Genomic DNA, 14,988 nt, shown 5'->3' with positions numbered 1-14,988 from the left:
TGGCTCTTCATTTCCGGTGTTAGAAACAGCAGCCAATGGTTGTGACCATCAGCTTAGACATGGGTGGATGGATGAGGAAATGCGGTGTGCAGAGGGGCTGACCTGTGGTTCTGTAGTGTAATAAATCCATTCAGTTTTTGTTTTGCTTTGGTTTGTTTTGCTCTGTGTACAGCTAACGAGAGAACACCAGGTGGCCCTCTCCTCCATCACTTACATTGGCTGTGCTCTGTCCATCTTCTGCCTGACGATCACGCTGGTCACATTCGCTATCTTGTCGTGAGTAATTTTAACTTAATACCTGCTGAGCAACTGTCCTGCAGAAAGCTGAGCAGTGCATATCAGGCCATTGGTTAGGATCCCTTCAGGTGCTCAGGATAAAACAAAGGTTATTAATTATGTCACCTTCCTTACTTAGATTCTGTACATGTATTTGTAACAGTTGGTTGGTTATTTCTAAATTATTTTCATTTCCTGAAATAGGGTGGTCTTAATATAGCTAGCTATTTCCATTCTATGAGGGATTACTGGATTATTATTTTTTTTTTACCTCCCCTCATGTTTCACTGTAGTTCAGACATCTTTCATGGAGGCTGTGGGAGGGCTTGGTACAGAGCTCAAAGGAATATCAAACAAGGACTGCAGAATCACCCCCTTTGCCCCTCTACATATATTTTTGGATTGTTTGGAGAGTACAGTCAGTACTTTGTGCTTTTGAACTATCTTGTAAAGCAGTATGTTCACAAAGGTATTTCCAATAAGGAAGGCTTGGCCAACTTTAATTTCCTCAACTTTTTTTCTTTTTTCATACAGTTTCTATGCAATTACATCATATAACCAACATTTATTTTCAAGTGTCTTGCTGTTCTTTGCTAGGATAGTTTTCTAATGTGTTGGTTTAGTGAGATGAAGGATGCTAAAGGCAGTGTGAAATTGACTCTATGGCTTATGTTTAAATCCTCTGGAACACTCCATCCTCCTGGCTGTAACACACCAGCCCCTTCAATGGCTCTCTGGACTGGAAAGGTTTCTGTCATGGGGCACCTAAGGTCTTTCTGTCTGTTTATATTCCAGTACTGACAACTGAGTTTGAGGTATGTGTCTAAACAAGAAACAGAAAAGCTAACAAAGGGTAAAGTAATTTGTCTGAGGTCATATAGCAGATCAGGAGCACAGCAAGGAACAGGATTCTCCTCTCCTTTTGCACACTGAACTATGTTCTTCCTACTCATGAGTTCAATTTTTTGTTTCTGTGCCTAAGCATGTCTTTTGGACATCCTGTTAAGAGGGCAGTTTCTAGGAAAAAGGACTTGCTGAAACCTAGTAAACTGATTGCAATGCTTGTTTGTTCCAGGCCCTGTATGATTTCCAAGTCTCAAGATCTGTGTTGGTCATAGTTGGATTAAGCGTGCAACGCATGGCAAAATCCACTCTAAATAAATCCAACATCTGCCTATCTGGCATTGAACTGTTGGCATGATTAGGCTAAAGGGAATGATCTGCTCCATTTTTGTCTGAGTCCAAAACTGAATGTTATAGTCTTTAGAAAGTGGGGGAAAAAAAAAAAAAAAGAAAGAAAAGAAAAGAGGCAAAAGGAAATAGTATTGCTGCAGTGGGGCAGGAAACTCCTCAAGAAACTGGAGGCAAGCAGAATACTTGGAAAGAGAGCTTTGGAACCAGCTGACTGTCACAGGGTTAAATACCCCACCTACATACAGGATCATTCAAACTGCCAATTAAAGATAATTTGATTAGGTTTTCACTGGAGGGCAGGGCCTCATTAAACAGCCAAAGTGAAATTTTGCAATGTAGGGTTAGATGACCATGAGGTAAGTGGAGAGGAATCTGGAAAGTATCTTTGCTACTCCACATACTGGCAACGGCGGCCGCTTCCCGAGGGACAGTCCTGGGTAACAGTGTTCTAGTTTGCAGCTACGTGAGGTCCCTTATTAGAAAGCCATTGGCACCAGGCAGTGCAACTTGTCTTCGGATTACTTGCAGGACATCAATAGTTGCTGTCTCTCTCTTCACTCCTTTCACTGGCTACAGCAGTGCTGGAGGAGCAGGACTGAAATCAAGCCATCATCTGCATCGTCCGGTTTGTGTCGCCCCACCACAGGGGCACACACGATGTGTTACCAGTGGTTGCAGAAGTCATCACCATCCAGCATGATACAACAAAAAGATGGGATCGCTTGCTGTGGTGTGGAGGATGCACTGCTGTTCACACAGCCAAATAAACGGTCTTCTGAAATGATGGTAGCAGGGGCTGGCAGGCAGAGTGGATGGAAACAGAGAATCTGTTATCACCAGTACTGTTCATTTTTTTAAAGGGAGGAATAGAATTATGAAAAGGCCTGAAATGTTCAGATAAATGTTTTTGTTTGTTTCCCACTTCCTATTTCTGGATAAGAACAGAAACACGAGGTCAGACGACTGCTAGGAGAGCATGTTCTTGTCAGATTTCCAGCTGATTTCTGCAAAGCCAAGAGAGATATGTTGTAATCAAGGTCAGGGCTCTGTCAAGATAGGCACTGCCCATCCATATAAGCAGCTGTAGTTCCTGCGCTCAAAAGCTGGTAATACTAAAGTCAGAATTGTAACCAAAATATTTTCACATTCCTTTATTTCTAATACAAGCAAACACCAACAAAATCAAACCAGAAACCTGTGGCACAGTGTGGGTTAGATGGTTCCAGGTGCCGTATGCTTCTGTCAGGTGGAGATTTGACTTCCCCGGCTGCATGGCACCGTTTGGGATGAACCCCATTATTTCTATTCTATCATGAGGCATCAGCAGAGCTGCTTAATGTGCAAATCAATCTTTCTGCTGCCTTGAGGACAGCAACAGAATATCAAAGAAACCAGTTATTTACCATTCCATCCTGGTGGAAGCAGTGCTCAGAAGACATCATGATGATAACTCTGTCAAAATGAATGTCCAAAAGCCAATCAAAATTCGTGCTGATAAATCAGAAATACATTTGTGCCTATTAAATACAGTTTTATTCACGGTCCTTTCTGTCTTCTGCCAGGTCTGTCAGTACTATTCGTAACCAGCGCTATCATATCCACGCCAATCTCTCCTTTGCTGTCTTGGTGGCTCAGATCCTGCTTCTCACCAGCTTTCACTTCAGCCCTGGATCGGTAAGTGCTAAAAAAGGGTGACTGTGGTTTTTGCCAAACATCTCCATGCAATGAATGTCACATGCCACATGCAAGATGTGAGATCTCTCATTTTTAACATGCCTCAGCCAAAAATGACATCCTGTAACAAGGATAAAGCCTTCTGTGCATCTAAATAGTGTTATCATAGTATCTGGCCATGACTGGGTGTTTGCAAAGCTGAAAGAGACAAGCACCCATCAAACAGAAAAGTCACCATAGTGATGGAGGATGTTTCAGCTGTGTGTGCAAATGGTATGGCTGACTTCTGCCTGACAGAGTTTATGCTTGCTTTCGTCCATTCTCTGTACTGAAAACTGTAGGAATTCTATGCTGGAGAAAATTGTATCAGTTTTCTGTTTGGGTAAGGTATTTGTATTTCTGTTGGGATTTATGGACTGAGTTTTTTTTGCAAGGAGGGGATTTGTTTTCCTCTTTGTTGATTTTTTTTCTTTTTTTTTTTTTGTTTTGTTTTTTATTAATTGTCTATTCTCTGCTATGGTACAGTTTGCCCTTTTTTTTTTTTTTTTTCTTTTTTCCCTTCTTTCTCATTAAAAACCAATCTTATTCTTGTTGGAATGTGATGAGCTTCCTGACAGAGCTGTGGCAATGTCTTTTGCTTTCTTGGAGAACTAAACAGAAGGTTTTTGCTCATAAAGTTTTATTTGTGTGGCAGAACGCACTCTTTTTCTGACCAGCAGATTTATTGTATCACTGTGTAAGAGTTTAGTCAGTGCTATAAAACATGTATATACTTCTCTGGGCATCTAAGGCAACCACTTAAGCAAAAGACAAGCACCTTTATTTTACTTCACTTTTTCTACCTGATCACATAGACTGGAACTTGAAATTGCAGATTGACTTTATGGATCTACTGCTACAGGTGGGAATTCCTTATGCAGAGTACCAGGATCTAAACCATTAAAAAACTGATGTCTAAAACAACTGGGCTAAATAGAGATGAATATACCAAGTTAACAATATTGCCTACCAGTAAAACCAATTTACTTCCACTGTTGTGTTTAAAAATGCTATTTAAAGTAACATAAGGTCAGTTGATTGAAAGCCTGCTTTCAAAAAGCAGAAACAACCCCCAATTTAAAAATAATCTTCCAGTGTATTCTAGTTTTGGAATGGTCAAAATCTGGCTAGTTTGGTGGCCAGCTGTTGCTCCATGTTACTTTTGACAAGCAGCTGGCAGTTTCTATTAATCTTTTGTTCTTTTTATTCTCAGTACAAGTAAATGTGAGGTTTACACATTCTTCATTTTGCCAGTCCAACAGCTGAAATGGGATCCCTTGAACATCTGCTGTTCATAAGTAACACTAATGTCTGGTTTTACACAGACTGGTATTACTGAGGATCTAAAAGCATTTTGTAAAACTAAGTTCATGGTATTTTGCTGTTTAACATTCCAGTAGGTCCTGAATGAATAACCTGATGTGCAAGGGAGAAAATAGGGAATAGCTCAGAAGGGTCACTTCAGATAACATCTTAAAACTTCTTTTCACCTTATCAAGGCCAGCATCACCCCTAGTCTTTTAAAATATGATGAAATCCTAGGTGCACTTCCTGGTTTTCTTTGGGTGTAGGCAGGTGTTGTCAAGGTGTCTACCTACATGCCTTGTGCCTTGTCCACACACAGGTGTCTTGCCTGTTTAGTTAGGCAGATGTAGCTAAGCTTGTGAAACACAGACATAGACTTAAAACTGCAGCTTAATAGATGCATATGTTCATTCCCCTCAAACCTGCTAAAAACTTAACTCTAGTTAAGTTGAAACAGTAGCACAAAGAAAGACCTGGCTTACGCCTCAGGCTTTCCAAAGTGAAACAGTTCAGAGAATCTGTGGATATTTCAGCCCTATGTCTTCTGTAACAGCAGTAATTGTAGGGCACAACTCTGTAAAGATCTTGGAGGTTGAAAAGCAGCCTCTACCTGCTACCTGCTATGCTTTTTTTGTGTTTTAACCTCTTGGGATCAGAGGTGTTGTGATTCATCCTTTTATTAGTCACATGTCCTTACCTTCTGCCTGCTCTCTTCTCACTAGCTTTGACATCAGTTCTAATAACTTTAATTACTACTTTAATTGGACTGCTAAATGGTAGCTTACAAAAAGAGGGAGGCAGTATTTACACTAAGAAAGTGTAAATTATTTATCTTCTGCTTCTGCCAAAGATGGGTGTACATAACACTAAACAGTTTACAAATGGCCCTGCTTGAAAGGGCAGGAGGTACCGATTTGCTTGAGGAAACACAGTGCCATAGGGAATGGCATCATAGAAACAGGCTCCGAGCTGGCATCACTTTCTTGCATGACTGGCTGTAGACTCTCCATCCTTTTCCCATCTCTGTTTCCAGGGATATCTAGGTTTTGATTTCAAACACAGCATACAGTATTCCTTTGGTAGTTTCAGATGTATTATTAGGTCATTTATAATTCATATTACAGAAATTCAGTAATTTTTAACCACAAAATTCTATTTCCACTGATAGGACTTTGAACTAATGCATCTGTATATATAACTAATTTTTTCTTAAAAAAGTTGGTCCTTGATACTTTACAACACTAGTGCTAAATGAACATGGGGTATTCCAGAAGGGCCATTTTCCTGGAAACCAGAAAATCTTTCTTCTACAGAAAGCAAATACCTTTGCACACAGAGTTTTCTTCCTGTACTACCAAGACCCTATGATATGTTTGCTGTCCAAATGCCAGTGTAATGACTGCTCTTAGACGCTCAGAAATAGATGGATTTGTTCCTTCAAAGGGGTTTGCTGTCTTAATCACTGACTCATTCCTACAGACTAAAGAACACCACTGTTTGTTTGGTTTTTTTAAAAAACTGAATCCCAAATGGTAGTGTGTGTTTAAAAACAATTAACCAGTTTTAAACTTCTAAGGCCTTCCAAAGACATAATAATGTTTGTGGGAGAAAGTGAAGTATTATTTAGGCATGGGGAAAATGAAAATTGAAGCACAGTATGTTAGGCAGGACTGTGTTTTCCCAGCAAAACCTGGAAAATTTAATGTGTCTACTATTTGCAGTTCTGCATTAGTGTTTTGAACTGTTTCTCAGTCATTGCTCCTGCATGGCACTGCTTAAAACACTTGCAAATAGATGAAATGAACTATTTTTGTTTATGAGATATATAGATAGATATATATGCAGAAATTCAAGACTGTGTATCAAAGCAGCATGTAGATTGCACAAAAGGGCATTTTCAGAGGGTTCTGTATAATGCAGTGAAATTGCCACTTAAATTGAACTTACCATTCTAAGCTGAATTTAGAAAATATATGCAAATTTACCTACCTAAGATTGTCCTCAGTAAACAAATGACTATTATTTTCGGAGAGTCTGCTTTATTTTCCCAACATCTCTAATGTGACAAGCCTTGCTGCTGGCTGGACTGATTGTCTATTTCCACACACTCCTGAGTAGTCAGCTGTAAGAGTAACAGTAATGAGATCTGGCTTTTTACAGGTATTCTACCAAAAATATGCATCATATGATACAGCAAAGGACACCTGCTGGTTTTAATATGTAGTCTCAGCTTTTCTAAGCTTTTTCCAAGAGGGCTATTTGGTCATTTAAGAGTATCCTCAAAGTGATAATTAAAGCACAAATACAGAATAAGGAACAGCTTTGCTATGGATTTGATGTAAAAATCTGCAACTTGCTATTGTACAAAATTATTTACAGACAGCCTCCTGCTACTTCACTGTGGTTTATTTTTCTGTACTTCTGTGATTCATATTGTTTGGCTACTCAAAAATTGGAAAGTATCCATTTGACAGAACTAGCTTGTAAGTCAGCTTTATGTTACATTTTTATTTCCATGGACTAATCTACTGGTAGAAATCAAAAGGTATTAAAATAGATTTCATAGCTTTATGATGAAATTAACTGGAAAGGCTTTTACAGTTTTTTGTCAATAAACATATCTGATTTAGTGATATGCCACATCACACTGCAAAATACAAAAACACTTACAGATCGCACTTACATGAATTAAAACCAAAGTTATTGCTTTTTAATATGTGCAGTCACAGTAGATTTGCATTAAAATGTCCTTGCAGCAGCACAGAACCAGCTGAGTACAAGTGAGGAAGGTACAGAAAAGCTTCCATTTTTTATTATACTATCAAATCCCAACGTTTTAATTTTCATTAGTGTACAAAATCCTGAACCATCAACAAAAGGAATAAAATGCCAGCACAGGTTAATGCAACAAAGGGAACTAATGTTCAGCATCTTAAGGCCAGTGTGGCAGCAAACTGGTTCTTACTGGTAATGCTTCCTCAGATGCAGGCAGGTGGAGTCTTGTATATCTTACAGTGACTTGTCCAGGTGAGGAAAGGAAAACTTGAAGGAAAAAAATCAAGTCCTCCCATTTACATGGACTCCAAGTAAGCAACCCCTCTGAAATTAAGTAGGTGTCACAGAAGGGATGTTACAGCTACAGAGCAGAATGACCATCATCAGTATGCTACAAGATGCAAAGCTGAGATATAGCTGGGACTGGATCCAAGTGCATGTTTAAAATGTGCCTTGACTGAAAGCAAACCAAACAAGGTTATCTTGTGGTAAGATCGTTGGCAGTCACATCTGTTCAATTACTGTATGATGAGCAAAACCACTTGTGGTGAGACATCCTCGAAAGGCAATTAGTGGGGAAAGGCAAATGTGCGCTGCGAATACGTGAGGAGTGGGGAAGAAGAAGGCATTAGGCTTTCCTCTTTAACTTAAGGTAGGCTGAGGGGAGATAGAGAAAATGTAAAGTCAAATATGACTACACTCACAGCTGGTACAGCAGACTATGGGAAATTGAGAATTCAGACATATGGGAAAATTAGATGTCCGCTACAGAGCAATCAGGACTCAAGAGCTAGTTATAGCTTGCCATATTTTTTTGAAACATCTATGTTACTAGTGCTGGACTAGCATATGAGACTTTCACAGGATTTGTAACCAGGACTGACAGACAGACACTGTAAGAAAATGTGGTTTGATTTGTGTGGTCCTACTCTTGATACAAAGAACAGCAAAGCAGAAAAGCTACACAGAGAAGTGTAACTAAAGAGCAGGTTCAGCATGGCACCTTATTTTAAAATTTCCATGTTTTCCTCAAGTTGAACTGATCCACCAGCTTTCTACCAATTCTTCATAGAAAATAAAACAGGAACTATACTGGTTTTGCTATCATCACAGACACAGAGACCAGGGTACAGGACAATGCCTTTAATCCCACTTTTTTGACTCCCCTATATTGACTACAGCATCAGCAACAGGGGGTGTCAACCCTTCAGTTTTGAATTCTTAAATATTTTGTAGACTTCAGTACAAACATTGCTCCTGTTGTAATAAATAAATAGTCAGTTTGGATTTCCACATAAGGTTTGGCAATATTTTGGGTTTTGGTTGGTTGGTTTGGGTTGGGTTTTTTTTGGTTTGTTTTGTGGTGTTTTTGTTTGTTTCTTTCTTTCTTGAAAGGTAAGAGGATTTGTTACTTTGAAGGTACCTGAAAATGCTATAGAAAAGTGAAATTCTTAAGGGCTTTTTTTAAAGACTATTTTGCTGCAGTGATTTAGCATTTATGCAGAAACATAAAAACAAAATTGGAAAACCAATGTGACTGCATCACAAAGAAGTAACATTAATTTCTGTTCTTAATTTAGATGCCTTGCAAGATCTTGGCCATTCTTCTTCATTTTTTCTTCCTGAGTGCTTTTGCTTGGATGCTGGTGGAAGGATTTCATCTGTACAGTATGGTGATCAAAGTATTTGGGTCAGAAGAGAGCAAGCACTTATATTATTATGGAATTGGATGGGGTAAGCATTTAGCAACTGCTGCCTTTAAGTCTTAAGATTATAGTCAGAAGCATATGTAAAACTCTCATCTGGTGATCATAGTTTGCCTTAGTGGGAGGAGGTCTGTTGGACAAGAAAATGCATAGTTTTTTTCTGACTGTAATCAGACATGAAAATGTGTAGTCTCTAAACCTAATTCCACTACAGTGAATTCCATGACCTTACTAGAGCAGATGAGATCCTTAATCACCAAATCAATAGCAGGAGAGTGGGAAAGAGGTCTCACTGAACAGGTATCTTTTTGTTTTGGTTCTAACTCACATATGATTGGTTTTCTGCAATCCATACATTAAAAAAATGACAAAGTAGTACAGGAGTATCACAAGAATATCATTAGTTCATGTTTTGTGCCTTGAAACTGTTAGATGAAGAAGGCTGCATGAAACCTCATATTACTAGTAAGAATAAAAAAAGAAGTACTGTCACAGAGGAATCTCACAGATAACAATTCACAGCTTTTGAAATGCAGTAGTGAAAGCATAATCTGTGTGCACATTCAGGAGCTGAAACTGAATATTTTGTTCCAGACTTTTGACACCAGTGAAAGCTAGTTTGCTTTCACTGTCCTGGAAGTACAACAGTGATGCTTGACAAACCTCCACAATCAGGAGATGAAAAAACCCCTCATGTATTGAGTCAAAAGGAGAGATGTAAAAATATAGCAAAGAAATATCTATGTAATTACAGTTACTTTCATAATATGATAAAATATGCATTATCTTTCCTCTCCCTAAAATCTGGGCTGCATAAAAAAAAAAATAATTATACCAATAATACAGACCTACTGTAGTTGGGATATTTAATACCTATTGGCACCATGTTTATCTGGATGATAGTAAGACTGCTCACATACCTGTTTCAACTTTTGCCTCCTTGTCCTTTCCTATAATATAGTCTTTTATTCGGCACAGGATACCATTTTAATTTTAAAATCTCCTTCTTAGTAGTTCTATTTAAGGACTATTTGATACAGTCCTCTGGTGAACAGGATATCTGCCAGATTGAAGGTTGAAGACATTGGAGATGTGTACCTTCTTCTAGATTCAGTGCTAAATGCAGAGAAACCTGCTGATGTTAGGGGTGTTTCTTCTGGATTTTTTTAATCCAGGGCTTAATGAACACAAATCCAAGCAGATCAAACCAAAGAAAATGTTTTTATAAGCCCCTGGGAACTCTTTCTCCTTCAGAAATATTATATAAAAAGCCACAACAGTTAATAAAATAATTAAGAACTGGCATTTAATTCACTAGAGTATTTGATTGTAGCAGATGCTTTGATTAACCCAATTTATAATTAATCATTAAATTTCCTTATGAAAATGAATTATGTTTGATATGTGCCACAATGCACCTTTACCCTTCGTGGGGGGGCATTTTGTGTAAGGTTCATTTACTGTAAAATGGCAGTGTTCTACAAAGTGATTTAGGAGGCAGGAGGATAAACATGTCACCTGACTGTGGTATGACTAGTACTAAATCTTACATTTTGCTTCATTTTATTGAATATGATTGCTACCACTCAATTAGGAGTAATTAGCACAATGGGTATGTAGCCTACTGGTTCATAACCTAATGGGATGTTAAATGTGGTTACTAAAAAAAATCTCTTCAGTGGTATTTTGAGTGATGCTCTGGAAGATGATCCCTCAGGCCCAGCAGTACATATTAGTCATCAAAATAGATGTACATAGCAAAATACAGGAGGCAGTAACAGTAGAAGTTTCCACATCAGTTCCTCTGGGATTGTGTAAGACATAGTGGCAAGCTCAGCTGCTGACATGTAGGCAGAAAGTGGAGGATATGATCTGCAGAAATATAATACAGTTCTCTATGTAAACCTTTCAAAAGCCCTTTTTTGGACAAATACTTACATTTCAAAAAATCATATTCCAATTATTTTTCCTGTAATGACTTGGGGAAAAAAATGTTTTCTGAAATCCAGTAAATCTGCCATGGTGCTGGGAAAGTACTTTGTATTGCCTTATTTTTTCTCTGTGTAGCTCAAACTATTTACATTTGAATTAGATGTTGAATTTCCTTAATCATATCTGACATCATGTCATTGCTGCAAGTGTGTCTAAACACCACTGAAGTAATTTAATTAGGCAACTGCATTCCAGATTGTTTACCTCTTGATAAACATCAGGGCAACCTTCATTCAGTCAACAGCATTGCAGCTTGCTGTCTGGTATGTAACTCATTGAATGGGTAAGAGATGTTGCTGAATAATGATGGTTTTAGAGAGAAAATCCACACTGCAGTGCTCACTACTTAAAAGCTTTAAAGGGCACACAGGTTTGTCAGTTCCCACCTTTCTCTTTTGCTAGCATATTGGCACTGAATATGAATAGGAACAGAAATGATCAATTAGAGATCAAATGTCAGCACTGCCTTCAGCAGCCAAGTGTGTTTGTGTTCTGCAGTGTAGAGTTAGGTTGCTCCTTCAGAAACTTGATGGAAGTACAGTGGAGAGAACTGAAATATATATTCCATAAAACTGCTGCATCTAAGTAGAGGTCTTGTAAGGCTGGGAAAAAAAAGCTAATTTTTTTTTTTTTCTAAATCTATTTTGTTTGTCTCTTAAAATGAGGGTAAGTTTGCATTGAATGCAACTGTCAAAAGGAATTTGGTCATTTTAATGCCATCCTGGGACCAAAATAGACATACATTTTCCACTACCTAATATAAAAGGCTGGTTTTTTTACACTTTGGCTTAGCTAATTATTACACTGATTGAAATAAGTTGAAGACAAGGATGTCACATCTGTTAGTCTAAACAGATAGTTCATTTCTTTGTCGCTTGCTTCTAATTGAAGTGTGAATGCGTTTGACTTTTGCAATCTCACAGTTCGTTGAAAAATTACAAACCCCTGTCCTGACTTTTAAACCCCAGATCCATCATTGTTATTTAAGCAGAAAAGCTGGGCTAGGTACATGTGTAAAAGTTTGCAGAGTCTGTATTAATGACGACTTGAAACTGGAGGCAATGAGAGGAGACAGGGACAAGGAACTGAGTATTACTGATCTCCTAACATGTATCAAGATTTCTGAGAGATATTACACCTGTGAAAGGAGTTCAACAGTAATCAGAGAAGACACCAAATGTGCAGAGCTGATTGAAGTTCCTGTGTATTATCTTTAGTCCCAAGAGTCCTAAAATTACCTCAAATTCTGCAGTTGTCAGGGCTTCAAAAGAAGAGAAATTTGAAGAAGGTGATAATATCCTGCCTTTAAAACTACCTTGAGACTGATGGGGACACAAAAATACTTTTGTTGCCTTGGTGATTCAGCATAACATACAGATTATTGTAGCAAAACTTCCCACCCACCCACCTGCAGGTACACTTTGTGATTCTGAAGATTTTGCTGTGGCATTTTGGCCTGAACATGTTTTCCCATTTCAGACAATTTCCTTTCCTTTGAAGACTGTTCTGAGCTGTCAAAAGACCTAAACTTCTTTATTTGCTGTTGCTTGATGTAGTCCCAAATAGATATGCATAGATATGGTATAATGTACAGAAGAAAAGGAAATCATAGAAAATTATCTTCCACCAACAAATCGGCAAATACACTTTCCCCAATCCAGTAAAGTAGATCTTTTCAATATTGGAAGGAAATATACTTTTATTTGTGTCTAACACTTCATCTTTCACAACAAATGATACATTTAGCCTTTTAGAATCAATGTCCTAAAATTGTTTTGCCTTGCCTGCCACAGAATTTCTCCAGCCTGTTTTCTTTTGTGTTCTGTAAGACACAGTGTCATTCCAAATGCAGCACACAGACTTGCAGGCATTTTCCATCTTATTATTAATGTCTCAGAAACACAAAGCAAATGGATTTAGATATGAAGTTCAATGCCGAATAAGATGATCTAGATGACATTGATTTTAGATTTTACCCTAGCAGCTGCGTTTGGGTGGAATTCTGGGAGAATTTTGTCTGAGCAAGGGTGGCATTGTTTGTCTTCCTGTGCCAGGTGTTAAAGCTTTATGCCCACTGTGCGGGCTGTATTTTGGTGATGAGTTTGGGAGGCAGCTTTAAGTTAGCTGGTTTGAGGACCCAGAGAACTTGATCTGCAGCAGCACACGCTCCATCTAGGTTGATTCACCCTATCTGAATGTGATGCTGTACTGCTCTAGGAGTGCAGTGACACAGATGATACCAGTGCTACAGATCAACTGCCAGAAAGGTGTGCTAGGACATTTTCATTTGATACTGTGATCCAGTAATTTGCAGTATGGGTGATGAGCATATTTGTAGCATCTACTAACTGAGAAAATGTCCAGATACAATAAAAAAACATAACCATAATTCATTCATGGATGATAACCAGCACAACAGCAATATTGCCTCTTATAGGTGTAGATGAACTTCACAGCTCTTCTGTAATTATTACTGACAAAGGATGAAGCAAAAAACCCCTTCCTTTTGGGAATAATGTATAATCCATATGAATTCTTCAGTCCAGATCAAATCTTATGATCCCCTCAGGCTACATATATATATATATGTATGTATATATATATATATATATATATATATATATATACACATATATATATATATATATATGTATGTATATGTATATCTCAACTTTTATGAAATTTATGGAATGGTTGTTTCTTAAAGAAAAAATACTCTAATTTCACTGTAACAAAACGTCAAATCTGCCTCGATTGCAATATCTTGTTAATGCAAAGAAAAGACAAACACTGCTCTATAGTCTGCAGACCATTTGATTCTCACTGCCTTAACAGCTCTTTTTATGCAGATGACTGCTCTATGTTTCATCTGCATAAGTTTTATTATCTTCCAAAGCAACTCTGTATTTAATTTTCTTCCTCACTGCCATTTAAAATTAATAAAGAGTTATGCTAAATCCTTTAAATATTCAGCATGTGACTTGGGGAAAAAAAAAAAAAAGGCAAAGTAGAGGTATAGAGTTTCTTGGGCATAGATGTTTTTGCTTCTGTGACAAAGCCCCTGCTTTGGAAAGACAGCTTGCATCAGAAGACAGTGTGAATCAACAATGCCTATTCAGCAACCAAGGGTGTGATTTGGAACAGGTAGACATACTGTGGGACCCTCACTCCAGGTAGCTCACACACCAATGGCAGGTGAAATTTCAGTAGGCAAGCTAATGTCTGTGTTTAATTACTCTCTTGAATACAATTAGTCTTCATTTTGTTCTAATGTGTGTAGGAATTGCCTTTTTTAAAAGGACAAAGGTGATAGCAAAGTAAAATAGATTTTTTTGGGGCTTGGAAAGACCTCTAAGATCATTGAGTCCAACCCATCAACCCACACTACCATAGCCATCAAGCCATGTCCATGTTTTTCTTGAACACCTCCAGGGATGGTGACTCCACTACCTCCCTGGGCAACCTATTCCGATGCCTGACCACTCTTTCAGTAAACAAATTTTTCCTAATATCCAACATTAATCTTGCTTCTGCTTAGGTCTTACACAAATATAATTTCTAAGGACTTATTCCGGATGAGGACAAGAATGGGAGAGCAGAATGAAGTTTATGGGATATTAAACTCCATCCTGCAGATTGGATTTCAAAGTCTAGGTCTTACCCAATGCCTCTAGATGCTGCTTCTTAAGTATTAAGTATCTTTCTTATTTATAAATACAAAGTGCTTCTAGCCACAATCTCTACAGCATGAAAATATTTCTTCCAAAATTTATAGTTTTGTCATTGAAAGAAAATTTTACAGAATTTTATGAGGATGATATTGGTAAGATTAAGCAGAAATTGCTTGTCTGAGAATTTTGTAAAGCCTCATGCAGAAAATTGAAACTTTAAGCTATCCTGTTTAATACTCTGTCTGGGACCTGCTTATTAAATTCCATAAAATGATAAAACCCCAAACCTTCACATTTTATTAAATCATACAGGAATTAACAGACAATCATCTAATATTTAAAAGGATGAAGTTTTA

At 37.9% G+C, this 14,988-nt stretch overlaps 1 protein-coding gene across 1 annotated transcript in view; it reads left to right on the top strand.

Annotated features, from left to right (window-relative positions):
- ADGRD1 (adhesion G protein-coupled receptor D1) overlaps nt 1-14,988 on the top strand; it is a 156,188-nt gene that overhangs the window by 104,813 nt on the left and 36,387 nt on the right. Inside the window, 3 exon segments of the mRNA XM_054392762.1 lie at nt 173-276; nt 3,033-3,144; nt 8,844-8,997. Of these exon segments, the coding sequence (XP_054248737.1) occupies nt 173-276; nt 3,033-3,144; nt 8,844-8,997 (370 nt within the window).

The sequence above is a fragment of the Indicator indicator genome, chromosome 26, assembly GCF_027791375.1.
Source record: "Indicator indicator isolate 239-I01 chromosome 26, UM_Iind_1.1, whole genome shotgun sequence".
Lineage (NCBI taxonomy): Eukaryota > Metazoa > Chordata > Aves > Piciformes > Indicatoridae > Indicator > Indicator indicator.
The sequence above is the reverse complement of the archived record's forward strand: the minus strand, read 5'-3'. Positions and strand labels throughout refer to the sequence as shown.